Raw genomic sequence first — 19,062 nt, 5'->3', positions numbered from 1 at the left:
TAAAAAAATTAATATATACATTTGATGTTATTTCATAGCACATATTTAGGAGTTATTCTCAGGTAACTTCTTCTAGATGCAGAACAAATAAAACTGATACTGTTTTTTCAGAAACAACAACAAGTCTTCAAGCCAGCAGTCATCGTCTTCCTCCTCCTCCTCTTCCTTATCGTCCTGTTCTTCATCATCCACTGTTGTACAAGAGATTTCTCAGCAAACAACAGTAGTACCAGAATCTGATTCAAACAGTCAGGTTGATTGGACTTATGACCCAAATGAACCACGATACTGCATTTGTAATCAGGTAAAAATCTGGCATGTGTCTATTAAAGCATGAACTGAATAGGAAGAAGAGCTATTTCATTTATTTAGTGTTTTTTTCCCTCCAGTTAAAAATAGCTTTGCTGTTTGCTCTGCTTCTTATAAAAATGATTGTGTTTGCTTTAAATACAAAGAATATAAAGAAACATGAAGGTTATCCATAATCTCAGTTCTCGGCTATAATGTATAATTAAACATTTCAATGTACTACTCTATATGCCTCACATGGGTATTTTCTTAGCCTGCTCAGGCTGCCATAGTCAAATAAAACAGATGGATGGCCTAAACAATAGGAATCTGTTTTCTCACAGTTTTGGAGACTGGATAGTCCAAGATTAAAGAATTGCTGACTAATTCTTTTCCAGGTGACACTGTCTTCCTGGCTTATAGATGGCCACCTTCTAGCTGAGTCCTACATGAGGGAGCTTTAGCGTCTCTTCCTCTTGCTATAAGGGCACCAACCCAGTTGAATTAGGGCTTCCCCCTTATGGCTTCATTTAACTTTTATCCCCTCTTCGCAGGCCTTATCTCCAGATGTAGTCGCATTGGGAATTAGGACTTTAACACATGAATTTTGGGGAGGGGCACAAGCATTCAGTTCATAACACATAGGTACATAGATACATACATATGTGTATGTGTATTTGAGTTTGACAGTTGTAATCATGTTAAATTCTCTTATATAACTGGCTTTTTTTTTTTCCACTAAATCATATATCCTAAACATGATTTTTCTTTATGGTCATTTTTTTTCCTTCTCACAGTTATCTACCATGTACTATAACTTATTTAATCAGTTATAGAATATTTTAGTGGTTTTAATCTTTCCAAAATTACAAATAACATGATAGATATTTTTTTATGTAATCCATTTCATATACCTAATTTCTAGGACAATCCTTTAGAAATAAAATTAAGTAATATTTGATACCAACTACAAGTTATCTTCTAATATTTATTACCAATAATTGATAATTGATGAGCATGCCTGTTTCCTAAACCCTGTCCCACACTGGATATTACCAACACTGGATATTATTCTCTCTCGCCTTTTTTTTTTAAGGGCCACACCCGCAGCATATGGAAGTTGCCAGGCCAGGGGTCAGATCAGAGCTACAGCTGCCGGCCTACACCAGAGCCACAGAAACTCTGGATCCAAGCCAAATCTGCACCCTACACCACAGCTCACAGCAAGGTCAGGGATCAAGCCCACATCCTCGTGGATACTAGCAGATTCCTTTCCACTGCGCCACAAAGAAAACACCTAGATATTATTCTCTCTTGAAAACTATGTACTAATTTAACAATTTTGAATCATATGATTATTTCAGTTTATATTAGTAGAGTGGACTTTTTTTGGCCATTTTAATTTCTTTTATGAATTGGCTGACTTCTGTCATTCTTGTCATATACATTGTAAACATTTTGCTTGGTTTACTTTTTTAATTCTAAAATTCCAATTTTATGTAGTAATGACTGTCAATCTTTTTCTTTAGTAATTCAGCCATGAATTTTAAAAAAATAGTTTGCTAGTTGTGCAAACCTGATAAACACTTTTTAATATCAGTGATTTGAATATCCTATAAATAGTCTTGCAACAGAGCTAGTTTACCTACAAAAGAACAAAATCAGATTCACTCTAGATTTCTTCTCTGTCGCACTGAAAACTAGGAGTGTTTTTTGGTTGTTTTTTTTTTTGGCCATGCACAGGGCATGTGGAAATTCCCAGACCAGGGATCAAACCAGAGCCACAGCAGCGACCTGAGCCATGGCAGTAACAATGCTGGATCCTTAACCAGCTAGGTTCCCAGAGAACACCAAACTAGAAGTTGATGGAATGTTTGTAGAGCTTTAAGGGAGAAATCTGAGTGCCTCCCCCCCAAATTGTTACCCAGCGAAGTTGTTGATCATATGCATAGAACCGAATACAGATAAGAATCAGAAAGTATGCCGTCTAGTAAACCCTGTCTGGAAATTTATTCAGTCCATTGAAAACTTAAATGAATTCAGGAATTAGGAAGTTGTGCTATAAAGTGCTAGTGATGAACAGGAAAAAGAGAAATGAGAAAGGATATATAATAAGTAGATATAATAAGTTTAGAAGTTTCAGTGAAGTGTTGACTGTAAAAATATAAATGACCTAACATGACCCAAGAAAAAATAAAAGACATTATGTAAATAACCAAAAAAGAAACTTAAAATCTTTACAAAAGGAACTGCCCACAAAGTTGATTCCTTTGTTGAGGTGGTTTACAGAGCAAGTTCTTGCAGATTTTTTAAAGAGTACATAATTTCTGTGTGTCTCCCCTTGCATCCCTACTCTGAAAAAACTTTCAGAAAAAGACTATAAAGATATAACCATATACCCTATTGTTTAATGCAGTTGTATAGCCAGTGTATTTCCTTCTATTAACCGTATCAAAAGCAATTAATTTGGATTAGGTGCTGGTTTTATAGTCATAATAATGACATTTAATTTTCTTTTAACTAGGTATCCTATGGTGAGATGGTAGGCTGTGATAACCAGGATGTAAGTATTAAATTTTTCTATTTAGGAATGAAAAAAAAATCACAGATTAGTCCTACTTGAATATATATTTTTTTGTTTACTGTGTCAGTCTAAGAAAACAGGTTTGCAGTTACGTTAATTATGTCATATTAATGCTAGAATATTTTTCCCCCAAATAGGAGAGTGTCCCTCAATGTGTTTCCTATTTTAAAGCTAAGGTCTCAGAAGGTGTTTCATTGTAGGAAAATTAGGTAAACCTTCCTCTCCTTTTGCCAAAGAATGCTGTGTTTGCTAGAATTCAGTTCACTTATCAGAGTGAAGAATTGGAACTTTTAGAACAATACATCCTTTCAGGAAGCATGATGCTAAGGTGAAGGCTCTCATGTGCTTATTTCCCTCCCATTAGTGTAGTATTTCCTACTGCTTTGCAGGTGTCAGCTGATAAGAGCCACTTCTGATATAAAAAATAAAGAAGGTTTGAAAGAAAAGAACTCCTATTTATTTTCTATGAAGTTTAATTGGGGTTAGAGATATGTTTTTATTGAATGCCATGAATATTTTTGTCTAGTAATTTCCATTCCCTTCTCACTGTCAGCCCCTTTTTGTCCATCTTTTCCTCCAGAGGGGTAACACAACTCTGAATGTCAGGATCTGCAGGTTAAGGCTAAGAGTTTTAAATGTTTAAAACAGTTTGAAGATTGAGCAGGGTTGGCTCATAAAAATGTGTACTTTCCTAACCAGCCAGGGTCCCAAGACGTTCAGGTAGAGAAAGACTCTCCTTCCACTTTCCTCTATAGACTCTCTTGTGGGTTGTTTATGGTTATTGCAAAACAGTAGCCCCCAGCCATTTCAAGAAGACCATTGTAAACTGTCTTCTCGGGCGGTTATTGAAGATGATGAGTGAGATTTCTGTGAATACCCTGTCAGACTCTCTGATCCCTCTCATTCCCAGTTGTGCTGTTCTCAGTCCTAGGATTTTGCACTTGTAGAGCCACTTCATATATTGAACAGCGGAGTTCTTTTTCTCTCCATATCTAGGAATAGATAGACCCAGAAAGAAACCCAGGGCATCACTTTATGTCTTTCATTACAGCTGGCTAATTTTACTTTGTAAGAACACAAATAAGGCTGAATATTAAATAAAATCTTGGAAATACATTTTGCCTTCTATGTAAGAGACCTGTCTCACTTCTTGTCCTTGTGAGTTGGTGTCGATGTACTCTTCAAATGAAAGTCAGTGAATTTGTGTTCGTTGAGATTATGAGAATAGATTATGTGAAACTCAGCTAAAGATGCATAATTTTCTATGTCTCCATTTCCTTATCTCTGAAACTTATCAGTTGGACTAAATCATCTCTAATCCAGCTCTTCGATCTGAGTCCACACATCTAATCATTAATATTTAGTTCCTGGGCACGTTTTACCATTCTTCCTAGTCTTTGACAAAAAGCTGTTTCTTTTCATGTTTGCTTTCTAGTGCCCTATAGAATGGTTCCATTATGGATGCGTTGGACTGACAGAAGCGCCGAAAGGGAAATGGTACTGTCCACAGTGCACTGCTGCCATGAAGAGAAGAGGCAGTCGGCACAAATAAGGGTGGTCATTTCATTTGAGGAAGAAAACAACTTCAACATTTTATATAGGACTTTAAAAAAGAAGAAAAGCGAAAGAAGAAACAATGCATTTCCAAGCACCCACTTTAAGGATTTACATAGACAATCCTATAAGATCTTGAACTTGAATTTTATGGGTTGTATTTTAATAATGTAAGTAAATTATTTATGCACTCCTGATGTGCTCTGAATATTATTCCAGTTAGCCTTGGATTATTTCAGTGGCCAACATATGCAGACATTTGTACTCCTCAACCATTTTCTCAAAGTAATGGGCATTCTATAATTTACACTTCAATGAATTCCAACGATGAAGATTTTAAGAAAAGTATTTTATATTCAACAGGTATGTTCTGCTGCATGTACTGTACTCCAGAGCTGTTATGTAACACTGTATATAAATGGTTGCAAAAAAAAAAAAAAAAAAAAAAAAGACAGTGCTTCTAAAAAGAATTTAAGATAATGGTTTTTTAAATGCCTTTATAATAAGCTTTGTTTCTTTGTGAAACTAAATTCAGCGGGCTGAAGGAAATGGTTCATGTGATAAAGTGGGCTGGTGTCCTCTAGAGTACCTGGGTACATAAACAGAAACTCCTGTAGGTAAAAACTAATCTGTGCCATTAGTCTTTATATGTTTCTGCATCCAGATAGAATGCAGTTCATGAGGGTGGGAGGGGGAGGGGCTGAAGGGAGAGGGTGTTAAAGTGATACATTTTTATACCAAATGTGTTTATTTTTTTGTGCAAGTAATCCTTAAAATTGGAATTGTATTAGGTGTTAAAATAAAGTTTTTAAAAAATTACTTGTATTTATACTTTACACACTTAATAATGAAAATTTCTGAATTCCATTTAACTTCCAATTTTCATAATCTAAAAAGGACAGAGGCCCAGGACACAGAATGCTGCGTAATCTGTTATTTCTTTAATAATGCTTGGAACTTGTGATATGAAAATAAGGGAAAGACATTTTTAATGTAAATTTGAAATGCAAATGTATTTTTCTAGGACATCTCCCTGGCTTTTCCTTCAGTGGAAGGGACATGAAAGAAGTCTAATTACAGCAGACAAAAGGAAAATTATCGTTATAGCTGTTTTGACTTGAGGCAGTGTGGCCAACTTAAGAAACCCCCTGGACTGGAGCTTAAAATTCACTTCTATTTTTGATTCTACCACATGTTGGTATGACAGTTAATTCACATTTTGAGTCACTCTGGGCCTTATTAAACCAGGGTGATCCTGGCTTCAGGATGTCTATAAAGCACTCCTAACGTTTTATTCTATAGGTGCTATTTAAATTATAAATTTTGCATAGCGGAGGTTTTATTTAAGGTATAATACCGAATCTGGTCGGTAGAAAAATCCTTAAAACTTTAAAAATACTTATTATATCATATTTCTTTTATATCGAAACTTACTGAATCCATCAGATTTCTGCTTTAATCAAAACCACTTATGAGCCTCTTAGAACTTATACAGAAAACCAAAAAATCTATGCAATGCTACCCCAAGGGTATGGATTAGACAGAGGATTTCAAAGATCTCTTTCAGCTTCGAGATTCCACAATTCTGAGCTGCTGCAGTCTGATTTTATAACTGGACAACCCATAAAACTAAGGTTCATTTGTGGGTACTCATGATTTCATGATCCTCAGTATTTTCACGGAGATTTTTTAAATGTATAAGAAATAATATATAATGTAGTGTTCAGTTAGCTTATTAGCATGTTGCCTGGAGATGCTCAGTGGTTGTTTAATCTTCTAATTATGTGTAATGACTTTTCCAAACTCATTCGTTTTGTAGGAATTGGTCAAAGGAAAAAGCCTTATATGCAGCCTTATTTTAAGAGAGAGTTCCTTGTCAGAGTCAGGAATGTCCCTGTTTCCAGCTGCTATAGCCCCTTTCAGTGTGTGAATTCCACGACTTACCAAATCATTCAGAAAAAATTTTGACAGATTTTAAACTCAAACACTGAATCTTTTATGAAGTGTGTATAAAGAAGTAAAGCAAAATGTTGTGCAATTATTTAGTAATGGTGGAACCTTTTAATCTCTGAGATCTATATGATGGGCCAAACATGGAACTACCTCATCAAAAAAAAAAAAAAAAAAGATGTGGCCAGTTATTAATATTCTTTGTGACATTTACATCAAGGGGTATAATGAGCATTTTTTTTTGGTATTATAATATACACATTAAAAATCTTTGTTGTACAAAACTCATGTAATGGTGGCACAAAAAATCCATATGTGGGTTCACAGTTTATAGGTGGTGAAAATTGAGGCCTTACTGCTATGGAGTGTATATTAAAATGTTCATGGTGACACATTTGAAGCAATAAATGGCTTAATTAAATGCCTAAATGAAGCTGAGTGTTTGATAAACATACAATTACTCTTTTTAAGGGCAGTTCAGTTTTTGCTCTTTTCTCCTTTAAAGCAAATTCCACATATTTTAGATCCTTAACCATCTTTGTTTTGTGCATTGTTAGTGCCCTTTGTCCTTAGATCTCAGAAATAGTCCTCTTGATCTAATTAATTAATTACTTTAGTCTTAGAAAAATTAATGTTTGAAATACTTGGGTTTTAAGGGGTAAGATTCTCTGTGGATATGTAGACATTTCAGTGTTTTCTTCAACTTTCATATTTTTTAAAAAAAGTCTTTCCACAGATGGGTTTTAAGAGAAAAAGCATATCCTCAAAAATGTTCATTTTTATAATTTTATAAACATTAAGCATCTAGATGTTCCAAATACACAGATGAAGGTATTTGTGTTTGTGTGTGTGTTTGTGTGTTGGTGGGGGAAATGGGACAGATGCATTCACAAGTAATTGCCATATTTTGCTAAGTGCCATAGATTATAATGATTACTCTATAGTAGAGTATTCTTGCAGCACTGGGAAGTATAACATAGGAGGTGTCATTTGAACTGATTCCTAAGGACAGATGAAGTAGGGATGTTTTCCTGGCAGGTGAAATTGTTCTAGAGCTCCATGTATTTTGGTAATTTAAAAGTAGTCTGGAATGGACCTGGAATAGGGAGTTGTGCTGTCAGGGAACGAAGCCAGAAAACAGATCAAGAGTCTATTCCTGAGCATTTTACACTGTACTGTGGTATCATTGGTCAATAAGGGTAGAGAGAACATTGACATACTGTCAGTTAAATGTATTATGATTATTTAACAGCTTAATGAAATGTTAGCACTTATGAAGATTATAACTAGGGATGACAAATTAATTAGTTCAGAACGTGGAAATTGCTGAAGAAATTCAAAATTTTAAATGAATCTTTATTCCAATTTTTGAAACTACAAGTTGGAATTGCTAGTCAAGTTTTTTAGGTTTCTTTATTTAGATGATAACGTCTACATTACTAAAACAAATTTTAGTTTCTGACCTAGAATTTTAATATTCATAATTTGTGTGTTTGCTACAGAGAAAAAATTTAAAGTGGCTTAAAGATGAACTGGCTTCAGAATTGTTTTGTTTTGTGTTTTAATTGAAATTTGATATAAGGAAAAGATGTATTTCTTGGCCATTTCCATTTTAAAGTAGTAAGTTCGTATATCTTGTGTCAATATTTTATCTTAATTTAATAACATTATTAGAAACCTAGGCATAGTAAAATGTTTACCTGGAAGAAATTTAATAATTTCTTAGTAAAGTCTCCAGAGCCATATACTTTTACTTTCTTCACTTGTGACAAAAGAGACTATAAAGAGAACCTAATAATCATTCATTCCTTGCTGCTCATTAAAAATTCAGAAACCAGTGTGTGAGATGAGCGTGAGGAATCGTGTGAGGTGTGTGTTGCTTATTCCTCTTCCCAACTTCTACTGGCCTGTTAGTGAATTAGGTAGTTACTCATGGGAAAGTGTGTACTCACTAGTCCTTGATGAATTCGTTGAAAACATTCACAAGTTTAGTATCTCTTGTAGGAAAAAATTGTTCATATTTTAACTCTTTTTGCACTATTAAGCCTATTCCAGTAGAGGAAGCTTTCCTGCTAATGTGTTAAAATAAGAGCAATTAAAATTGGTACTTGAAAAAGCCGGGTCAAATGGAATAAAGGGACCGGGTAGAAATATTTCTAAATAACTCTGAACATAAACATGAGTATGTTCATTAGAGTGATTTGCTAATATGATAACTAGCTAGTGAAAGCTTTTAATGTGACCTCCCCAGTCTGTCTCATTAGAATTTATCAATTTTTATATCCATATCCTTGAAGCGTTTATATAGCTATCTTTAATATGACAAATAACTATTTTCTTGACTAGGTCGAGGACTATAAGGATAATTTTTTCATGGGTTTCCCAAGTGTGCAAAAATGATTTTTCACTTTTCCAATAGTTCTCATTTATAAACATTTGAAAAAGAGTCCCCTTATCTGTTAAAAAAACAAAACAAAACAGCTCCCTTGTGGCACAAGTTTGTGGCTGCAGCGGCCCTGGTCCTGGAACTTCCACATGCTGTAGGCAGAGGAAAAAAAAAAAAAGCCTATATATGAGAGAGCATATGATTTAAATACAGAAGTAATCCTTGACTTTATTTGGTATATATGTATCCAAAGACCCATACTCTGTCAAAGAATGTTTTCTTCTTAGCCATCAGATGGTCTAAGTGAATGCCAGCTTTTATTAGAGGGATAAGACCAAAACTACCCCCTTCCCATCCCCCATCGCACACAGCCTTTCAAGGTACAGTTTTAATACTATGAAAATTTCAAAATATTTTTTATTTTCTGAGACTAACAATAGATAAAATTGTGATTACATTTTTATAAGGAAAACACGCTCAATTATGTAGCTATCCTGAGATAATTTAATGTGTTATGGTTTCCAAGGAATATTAAAGATCTACAGAGAAGAGGAATGAAATTTCTGATTAAGTTGAAGAAGAGAATTTGATACTATGATATAACAAACGAGGACTCAATTTGTTCGTGTTTTATATATTAATTGCCAAAACTTAGAATTCTGGCTCTATGCCAAGGTGTAAGCTTAAATCCAAAAGAGTAAAATAGGGAGCTCCTGTTGTGGCGCAGTGGAAATGCATCTCACTAGTATTCATGAGGATTCAGGTTCGATTCCTGGCCTCGCACAGTGGGTCAGGGATCTGGCATTGCCCATGAGCTGTGGCGTGGGTCGAGGACATGGCTGGGATTCTGAGTTGCTGTGGCTGTGGCTTAGGCTGGTAGCTGTAGCTCCGATTTGACCCCTAGCCTGAGAACTTCCACATGCCACGGTGAGGCCCTAAAAGCAAACATAAAAACTCAAAAGAGTAAAATACTGGGAATATATAATTCACAGGATTAAATGTTTACCATTATTCTGCCTGCATGCTCACAGATTGAAGGGGTTCTATCTATCTATCTGTTTATTTTTCTACACCACAGCACAGCTGGATCAGAGCCATATCTGTGACCTACACCTCAGATTGTGAGCAAGGCCAGGGATTGAACCTGCATCCTCATGGATGCTAGTTAGATAGATTCTTAACCTGCTGAGCCACAACGGGAACTCCATCCATCTCTCTTTCGGAATGTGTATATATGCATATATTCAGCTATGGTCTTTTAGAGAATGCGAATATTAAAAGCAAATTCAGAAGGCTTAAAAGGACATAATATTGCCCAAGTTGCATTTGTTTGGAGGAGCAGTATAATTACCCATTCAAGAAATGGTTAAAATCCCAATGAGGCCGATTGTGTCATTGCCACAAGCTGCTCAGGGACTCACTATTCTAAATCAAGTAACAGCCCCTCTTAGGCAGCCACAAGTCAAAACTGTGGGACAAACCATTCCTTTGGTTTCTTCAGTTTCCCAACCTACGCACTGCTGACATCCTCTGCGGAAGGAGTCTTTATTGTGGAGGTGCTGTCCTGTGCACTGTGGGATGCTGAGCAGTGTTCCTGGCACCTACACAAGAGATGTCAGTAGCATCCCCCCTGGGCCGCCAAATTGTGACAACCAGAAATGTCTCTAGACATTGCCAAGTGCCCCCTGGGGGACACAGTTGCCCCCACTGGGTGAAATGTTACCAAGATGTGAAATTTTTCTTGTGGGAAAAATGAGAATACCATGGACAATATTTGAATCTACAGTGTATAGACTTTTACAAATAGGCATTTTTAAACCAGTTGCAAGATGACACCGATGCTGCAAGAATCTGGAGGTGAGTAAAATCGTTTGTCATAAAGCAGTTTATACTGTAGAGAGAGATACTTATGCTAGTAACTAGAATACAGCACCTAGAGGATGATAAAGGTCATTTTGGGTACTGGTGCACGCAAATTCAAAATGCTTATGAAGAGAGAACATTTTGAAAAATAAGTAAAATGACTGGTGGAGAAGAGCTGGCGAGTGTATATCCCATTTCAAAAAGGCAGCACCAAATGTGGTCGTATGGAGTCTCCGGGGGCAGACAATTTAAAATGACAAGCATTTGGAGGAGTTTGGGGTTAATACATACACACTGCTCTATACAATATAGATAATCGGCAAGGACCTACTATGTAGCACTGGGAACTCTGCTCCGTATCCTGCAATACGTATATGGGAAAAGAATCTGAAAAAGAATGGATATATGTTTATGTAGAACTCAATCACTTTGCTGTACACCTGAAACTAACACACCACTGTAAAGCAACTATATTCTAATATAAAATAAACATTTAAAAATGTTTGAAAGTTTTAAAATTTTAAATGAAAAAAAAAATTTTTTTTTGCCTTTTGTCTTTTTAGGGCCGCACCTGCGGCACATAGAGGTTCCCGGGCTAGGGGTTGAATCAGAGCTGTAACTGCCGGCCTAGACCAGGTGTTCCTGGCACCTACACAAGAGATGTCAGTAGCATCCCCCCTGGGCCGCCAAATTGTGACAACCAGAAATGTCTCTAGACATTGCCAAGTGCCCCCTGGGGGACACAGTTGCCCCCACTGGGTGAAATGTTACCAAGATGTGAAATATTTCTTGTGGGAAAAATGGGAATACCATGGACAATATTTGAATCTACAGTGTATAGACTTTTACAAATAGGCATTTTTAAACCAGTTGCCACAGCAATACAGGATCCAGCCGCATCTTCAACCTACACCACAGCTCTCACAGCAACACTGGATCCTTAACCCACTGAGTGAGGCCAGGGATTGAACCCGCGTCTTCAAGGACACTGGTTGGGGTTGTTAACCACTGAGCCATGATAGGAACTCCAAAATTTTTAAAAAAATGTAAATGATTTTTTAAATTGTAAATTAATTTTTAATGAAACATTTTTAAATTTAAAAATTTTAAATGATTTAGTTTGGCAGATTTTGTCTATTTGTTTTGCTTATCTAGAAACTTAGAACAGCAGAATGTGTCTGTTCAAACAAACATCAAACAAGAAGAAGATAGCAGAAAAATGAAGATTTTCACTACACTATTTTATTTCCATGTGTAAATTGAACAAATGCTGTGCCTGAGTAAAGTCCCTTCTACCCTCAGAGTTCTGCCAAGTCCTGAGCTCACTATGCAGCGCGGTCTAGAGTGGTTTGAGAACCACTACAAAAGAAGAGGAAAATCTTTTTTTTTTTTTAATGTGTAAACCCCATAAAGTTTCAGCGGTCTTACAGTGAAATCCATAGATCTGAACAAAAAGTGACTCGATATAGCGATTACGAAAGACAGACAAAGGCTAAATAGTCACCTTTGATCTGGACCGAACTCTCCGGTTTTATCCTTCGTGGTTTCCTACTAAAGCATAATACGTGTGGCAGTTGAAAGCTCTGTGACTTTTCAGGGCCCAGTTGAGAAATGGCCACTTTCCTGAAGCCTTATCACCTCCAGATTATGGTTCTCCATGGCACTCGACTTACCTCCACCTTAGATGTGGTTGGGACGTCTCTGTTGATCACTCTTTTCCTTTTCCTCCTGAGCACGTCACTAAACCTCATTTTCCAGCTCAGTTTCAGGTAGGTGGGTCCATATGGCTGGGTTCTGACCAAGAGAATATGAGCCAAAGAATATATGCCAACTTGAGGCTTGGTTCCAAAAGACTTCTCATGTAATTCTCCATGTCCTTTCCTTTTTTCTCACCTGCTAGTGGATTCAGAAGATCCCAGTGGGTATCCAAGATTCTAGAATATGGCAAGTTACTATGTGCAAGGAATTTGGGTACTAAATGTCTTAATGGAAACTGACAAACCCTGGAAAATGATAGGAGTGCAAAGATAGGTTTTATTATATCAAGCCACCGAAATCTCAAGGTTGTTTGCTATAGAAGTTATCCTACCCTGACCAACTCCTCATTGTGTTTTATTATATCTCAGTCATTTATGGTATTTGTCATAAGTCTTCTGTTTTGCATATTGCTTGGGATGATGTTTTTTGCATGGTAAAGATTCAATATGGAATATATGATTTAAAGGCATCCTGTTGCGTTCAGAGCATATAGGAAAAGTGCCATAGTCAATGTTAAATGAACAGTGATAGAAGCTGGAAAGAGGTCAGACCACCTAGAAAAAAGTTTCTGGGAGGTGGGTGAGTGCCCAGGTGTGGCTGACAGCACCCCTGCAACTTAATTCACGACATCGCCACTAGAATCTATAGCTGGATTTTACACCGTCATGTGTCAGGAGCCTTCCTGAAAGACAAAGGCTTTCCCCTGCAGGAAATCAAGAGGGCCCAGAATCAGATTTCCTCTTCTTATCAGGTTGCAACAGAGAGGAAATCCATGTCAAAAATGTATCCCTACAAGCATAACTTTGGAGCCACATGTGACCTTCGAGATTATCTAGTGATCACTGAAGCCTCTGTTTTACGAGGAAGCTGACACTCAAAGAGATAAATCACTTTCCCCAAATTTCTGATCCGATACTGGAATCTCCTCTGTTACAGATGGTTTTATTTCTCTAGTTTTAAAAAATGAAATAACTTTAAAAGTACCTTTTTTTGGAGTTCCCATTGTAGCTCAGTGGGTTAAGGACCTGATGTTGTTTCCATGAGGATGCAGGTTCAATCCCTGGCCTCTCTCAGTGGGTTGTGGATCAGGCATTGCTGCGAGAGCTTCGGCGTAGGTCGCAGATGCGGCTCCGATCTGGCATTGCTGTGGCTGTGGCACTGCTGTAGCTGTAGCTGCAGCTCAGATTTTATCCCTAGCCTGGGAACTTCCATATGCCGCAGTTATGGCCATAAAAACCAACACAACACAAATGAACAGCTATTAAATAAACCTCCCCCTTCTCCCCCACTTTGTATCAAAACTGAAACAAACATGTGCGACAGAGAATATATTTTGTGTTGGAGAGGTCTGAGGAGGAAGATTGTTCTGTTTTGCACCATGTTGAATTTATAGAACTCTAAAATGCCTGCCACTCCGTTGTCCCTGGCTGATGTGGCTTCACACACCAAGGGCCTGTGTCCCTTACACAGGCCCTTGAATCCTGAGATGATTTAGGGGAAGGGGTACTTTATGAAATTATATGCACTAAAACATTCAGTCTGAAACACTGCTAGAATCCCCGGGTTGATACAGTTCTGCGTGTGTTACCCTCCCACTCCTCTCGCTGAGCCAACTCACTCTTTGCCTTCATCGGTGCCTGTTCTGACATCTCCAGATTAACCCAGGCTCCTACGTCAACTTCCGACACCACAGGGGCATGAATACCTCCCACTGTCATCTCCCACTTCTACTCACTTCCATCCCACTCTCGTTCTCATTCTCCCAAACAAGCTTCGGCCACCCAACCCCGCCTTACAGAATCAAGGGACGAGAACTAAATACTAAATGCTCAGGTTTGCTTTGGAGGCTTCTCCAAGAGGCCCCTCTTCATGCATCTGACCCCAAACCAGGCTGAGTGCACAGCCTCAGGATCAAAACCACAACAGGCATGTGTTCAGCGTGTATTTCTTCCCACAGATGTGCACGGAATGCTCCTCTCATCCAAAATCTGATTCAGTCACACCACCAACGCCTAAAGGCAGGCATTAATAGGCTCATTTCACAAATCACTTGTTTAAAAGCCAGGTGACAGGTGGCAGTGCTATGGGTCTACTCAGACTGGGTTAGCTCTAATGCCAGACGTTATCTATTGACACCCTTAGTCTTATTTGTATCTTATTTCCCACCTCTCCTTTCCACTGTCCCACCCTATCCATTTTCTCACTTCTGCAGATATTCCTTTATTTACCACTTCTCTCCCTGCCTCAGACTCAGTGGTTAAAACAGGGAATTGGGTTTTCCAACCTTTTTGTTTCTAGAATACTAATTTGTCATCTTCTTTCTGATACCGGCTATTTGAAGTCTAGCTATAAAATTACCTATGCTGTTGTCTTTTGCTTCTCCTAGCTCAAAGACAGTATGATTTTAGCATTTGATTCATGCTTTCTCTCATATCCTGTACTCAGCAAATGGATAATGCATAAAAATGACTCTTCAGATTCCCTGGACTCTCAGTTCTCAGACTTTTTGCCTTAATAGAAATGCAATGTCCATTCCTCTCCACCTAGTAAAGAACTTTGTCTCACCTTGGCTCATAGCAACACAAGGACAGTTCTAATTTAGAGATCTCATAATTCCTATCCTCTCTCAAATTACGTTGCATCTACCAAAACTATGTCTTCCAACACTATTGTTTAGCCATTTCCTCTTAAAATTCTCTTGACTTCTGAAGGTCAAATGTCATTTAATTTTTCTCCATTCCTTCATTTGTCATGGGGTTGAGGGCTCTGAATCTATAAAGAAAATAATATTAAATACACTGGAGGGGATGTACGAAAGGGTTTGGCATAAATCTAACTTTAGTGTGGATACCTATTCTCTAAAGCTTTATTTAATCTGTTAAGGTCTCAGTTTTTTCCAAGCAAGGAAGTGTAGATGCCCTTGTCTCTGTAATAGCGAGACACCCCTAGGGGGCGCTCCGTCTCACAAAATACAAGTGACCCAGAGGAGCGTGCCTAAAGGATGGGATCACTTTAGGGGTGTGGCCTCACAAGAGAACCTCAGCTCACAAGAACGAGTTTGGGTCAGAAACAGGTCATAAAACCTATTTAGAAGAGCCTTGAAAGAATGTCTGCTATGAGCATAAGCCAGTCCTGGTTCTCCAGACTGCAAAGCCAAGGCTGGAAGAGGTGAGCAACATGCCTTGTACAGTTTGCCTTTCTCCTTTGCGTTCCCTCACCTGACTCAGCAAGAGTGGATGGAGTTTGCAGACTTGCCCTCCTAGGAGTTCCTTGTGGCAGATTGTATAGCATTAGATTAAGTTGACTTCTGGACAACGCCTTTCTGGTGAGCAAAAGTGACCCAGCGTCTGCTCCAATCCATTCATTAGAGGAGCGAAGTGTCAGGCAATTAGCCTTTGAAAAACTCAGCCTTACTCCAGGAAAGGAGCAATAAGTGATACGAATTAGGTGCCGACCAAAAAAAAAAAAAAAAAAAAAAGACTTCCGGTAGTATCAATGCAAATTAACAGACTTTCACGTTCTGAGGTCCAGACAGCAGTACGCAGGACTTTCTTATCCCCATAAAAGGGACTTCAATTCCCTAGAGTGGTGATCCTCCCAATTTACGCACAGAGTCTGGCTTCAGTCTCCCTTGTCGACCTTTGTCATCAGTGGATGAAGTGCTATTTGTTTTTCCAGTGCTGTCTTGGGAAAAAGAAATTACAGAAGGGGTCAAACATCAAATACGTATTTAAAATTCTGCAGCCCTGAGTGGGTGGCCGCATTTCAGGGCAAATGAGAAAAGGTTTTTTTCCAGTCTGGGGAAGCCCACCGCTTGGGATCCGGAGCTGACAGCGCGCTCCGGCTGCCCCCGAGGACCAGGAGCCCGGGCCCTAGCCCCGCCCCCTCGCCGGCCCCTGGCTGCACCGCCTGCTGCCCTGCTCCCCGCTGCGTGCGGTCGGCGCGCGCCGCGCGGGTCTGTGTGTCTGTGTGCGTGTGTCCCTGGGTGGGAGATGCATTGGAGTCCTACGGCTGGGTGTTCCTTCCGAGCAGTTTTGCTCAGCAAGCTGTTAGGGGATCATGGAAACTTTTTTCTGGCTAAAAGGATGAAAACTGAGTAAGTACATAGAACTTTGAACTTGGAACGAAACAAATACAAGCAAACCTCTACGGATGGTAACTATGTCCATTCAGACTGTGTGTTCCCTTTTTATGTTAAAAGAAGGCTTACAGGAGAGTGGCAATTTAAAACGGAGTGAGGGGAAGCAGTTAAGAAACATGAAAGGCTGAAAGCAGGACGGCTTTAAAACCGGAGGAAAAATGAGGAACTGTTAAGGCGAGCTGGTCTGCGTCCAGCTGTGCAACAGGCACTTTGGGTTAAACCTCTTGCCATCTCCAATGCTGTTTTTAGGCTCCAGACTTACTTTGCTGTTGTTTCTCTTTTCCTGTGAAGCTTTTACTGTTGAGCTGAAGGATGTGAAAAAATAAGGCATTACCGGAAGCAACAGTTTGGCAGCCAGGGGTAAGCTCAGGTTATTCGTTGCAACTATTATTATTTTGATGTCTTTTTTTAAACCCAAGCCAGCCACTTTTTACTGTCATCCATGGAAGGGCTCTTATTTACCGCCTCAGACTTTTGGGACCTATGATTCTTTGGCATGACGCTTCGGAAAGTTCTTAAGTGGGGGATGGAGCTATCTTGATGTGCTTTAAGTTGTGGAAAAAAGAAGACAGATTTTTATTTTTCATGCTGACAAAAAATAGCTATGACTTTTCCGGCAACGTGGACAGGGGCCAAGTGAAGCTGAACTGGTCATGGTCTGTCGTCCAGTGTTCCTTTGTCGCCGGCGATTTTGCCCGCGGCCCTTCTTGGTGGGCTTGGTGGTGGCAGTCTGTCTCTTCTACCAGACCCTGACGCTCCGGGGATCCAGGAAGCTCACAGCCACTGTCCCTGCGGCTGCTCCAAACACACCCACCGAAACCCAGGCAAGCAGATGCCAGAAGGGATTCCCCGTGGACAAGCAGTGCGTCTTTCTCTCCGATAACGCGCAGGAAATCAGAAAGGTAAGGCGGCCAGAAGCTTAACCTTGACATTTTTCTGCCAGGATAGATATCAGTCTACTTCTCTCTGACCCTTCTGTACAACTAAAATTAACTTCCATGAGGTCTGAAAGGGATCCAGAGTATACACAGTCCAGAGAGTGACCTTATGACAGTGAAACACATGCTAGCTTCGACTTCTTATATTTACTTTCAGACAGTCCTGGCCATTATTTTATCTCAGAATTTCACTTCATTTCAGCTAAATGAAATAAACAATCGGGAGGAGATGGGAGTGATGTGAATTCTTTCCAAAATACTGGGGTTCTAAGAGATCTGACCATAGCAGTTCAGAACACTAGTCAAAGATGCATAAAATTTGGAAAATGCTGAATATCTTTTTTCTCAAGTCCGCCAGTATGACTGGTTAGACCATTCCAGACTCAAAGATACGCCACAATTACATTTTATAATTGGTTAAGTCTATTTTTCCTTGCTGAGCACCCTTCAAAAGCAATATATTTACTTCTGAAGCATTTTTAAAAATAGTGTAATAAGTTTCTTCAAAATAATGAACACTGCATTTTATAGTTTATAGACTTAGGAAAATGTAGGTTACTCTATACTTTTACAAGTCTAATAACTTTACTAATCTTACCTGTCAAGTCTTGAAAAACACACAAATGCAAGTCAACACACAGAATTTCTATTTTAATATACCTCTCTGCTTATGCCTATTAGTGAAATGATAACCTTTAAAAATAGTCCAGTCTAAAAAGACAAAGAAAAAACACGCACATAGATATTCATGGTAGCAAAACCACTGATTTTTGTGCTACAGAGAGTGGTGTAGCAAGATAATTTAAAAATCTATGAGTATTAGCTTATATCAGCGGTGGGTTTAGGTTGAACTTATGATCATTGTTATTGTTGGGAGCAGAATTTCTTGTTGAATCCCAACACTCACTGCTACCATTATCGCTAACACTACTTCTGCCTTGTTTTAAAAACTCTTTTGCATGTTTCATTTCAGACTCATAACTCTTCGAGACAGGTAAGGTTGGTATGATGACACTCACAGATGCTTAGGCAGGCTACAGGGCTGGTGGTACAACATGGTATGTCCCACTGGTTCCTACTGTAGGGCTGATGCTCTAAATTCAATGCTCTAATAACCATTTGTGAAACCACAGCTCTAAGAACTTACTGAAATACAAGATAATATTAGGTTTGAACAAAGAAAATTTGAGGACTTTTGAGTAATTTACTTTATTAACAAGGTCAAGAAATATCTTGACCAAGAAATATGACAAAAAAAAGGAGATAATATAACTAGAAACACATCTACATGAAACTTCACCTGACAATGGGAATCAAATACTCTAAAGTAATTGAAGAATTTGTATTTGTTTAAATTTATGATAGCATTAAGTTGCTCTTAATTGCATTTTTAATACTTCAACTTATGATGGACATAAACTATGATTTTGAAAGTCACTTCTTATTTGTTTCCAATAAGTGTGATTGCTTTAAAATATTTGAGATTGTTTTGCTCTTTAAGTACCTAAAATTTTTGTTAAATATTTTGGACAAAACAGTTTTTATTCATTAATATACTGCCTTTCTTACTCTTTATGTGACTCCTACTTTTGCCTGTAAC

The 19,062-nt window shown here is 38.4% G+C and overlaps 2 protein-coding genes across 19 annotated transcripts in view; both read left to right on the top strand.

Annotated features, from left to right (window-relative positions):
- The window catches only part of ING3 (inhibitor of growth family member 3), a 28,047-nt gene extending 23,172 nt beyond the window's left edge, over window positions 1-4,875 (top strand). Inside the window, 3 exon segments of the mRNA NM_001244268.1 lie at window positions 112-304; window positions 2,813-2,851; window positions 4,308-4,875. Coding sequence (NP_001231197.1) covers window positions 112-304; window positions 2,813-2,851; window positions 4,308-4,424 — 349 coding nt within the window. The 3' untranslated portion in view covers window positions 4,425-4,875.
- Window positions 4,876-15,459: 10,584 nt separating this feature from the next.
- The window catches only part of CPED1 (cadherin like and PC-esterase domain containing 1), a 281,918-nt gene continuing 278,315 nt past the window's right edge, over window positions 15,460-19,062 (top strand). For 11 of the 18 annotated variants that reach the window (XR_014834409.1, XR_014834411.1, XR_014834410.1 and 8 more), the window contains exon 1: window positions 16,319-17,426. Coding sequence is in view for 4 of the 18 variants with exons in the window: in XM_003134738.5 (XP_003134786.2) it covers window positions 17,178-17,426 (249 nt within the window). In the remaining 14 variants the exon portion in view is untranslated. Of the gene's footprint in view, window positions 15,552-16,318; window positions 17,427-19,062 lie in introns of those variants that run through there. The other 7 variants (XM_021078990.2, XM_013985645.3, XM_085006013.1 and 4 more) reach the window with 2 other exon arrangements.

This window comes from Sus scrofa, chromosome 18 (assembly GCF_054392235.1).
Source record: "Sus scrofa isolate SSC_HxYL_T2T_F1_AM1 chromosome 18, Sscrofa_HxYL_maternal_Yorkshire_Landrace_v2.0, whole genome shotgun sequence".
Classification (NCBI taxonomy): domain Eukaryota; kingdom Metazoa; phylum Chordata; class Mammalia; order Artiodactyla; family Suidae; genus Sus; species Sus scrofa.
This window is presented reverse-complemented; position numbering and strand designations above follow the sequence as displayed.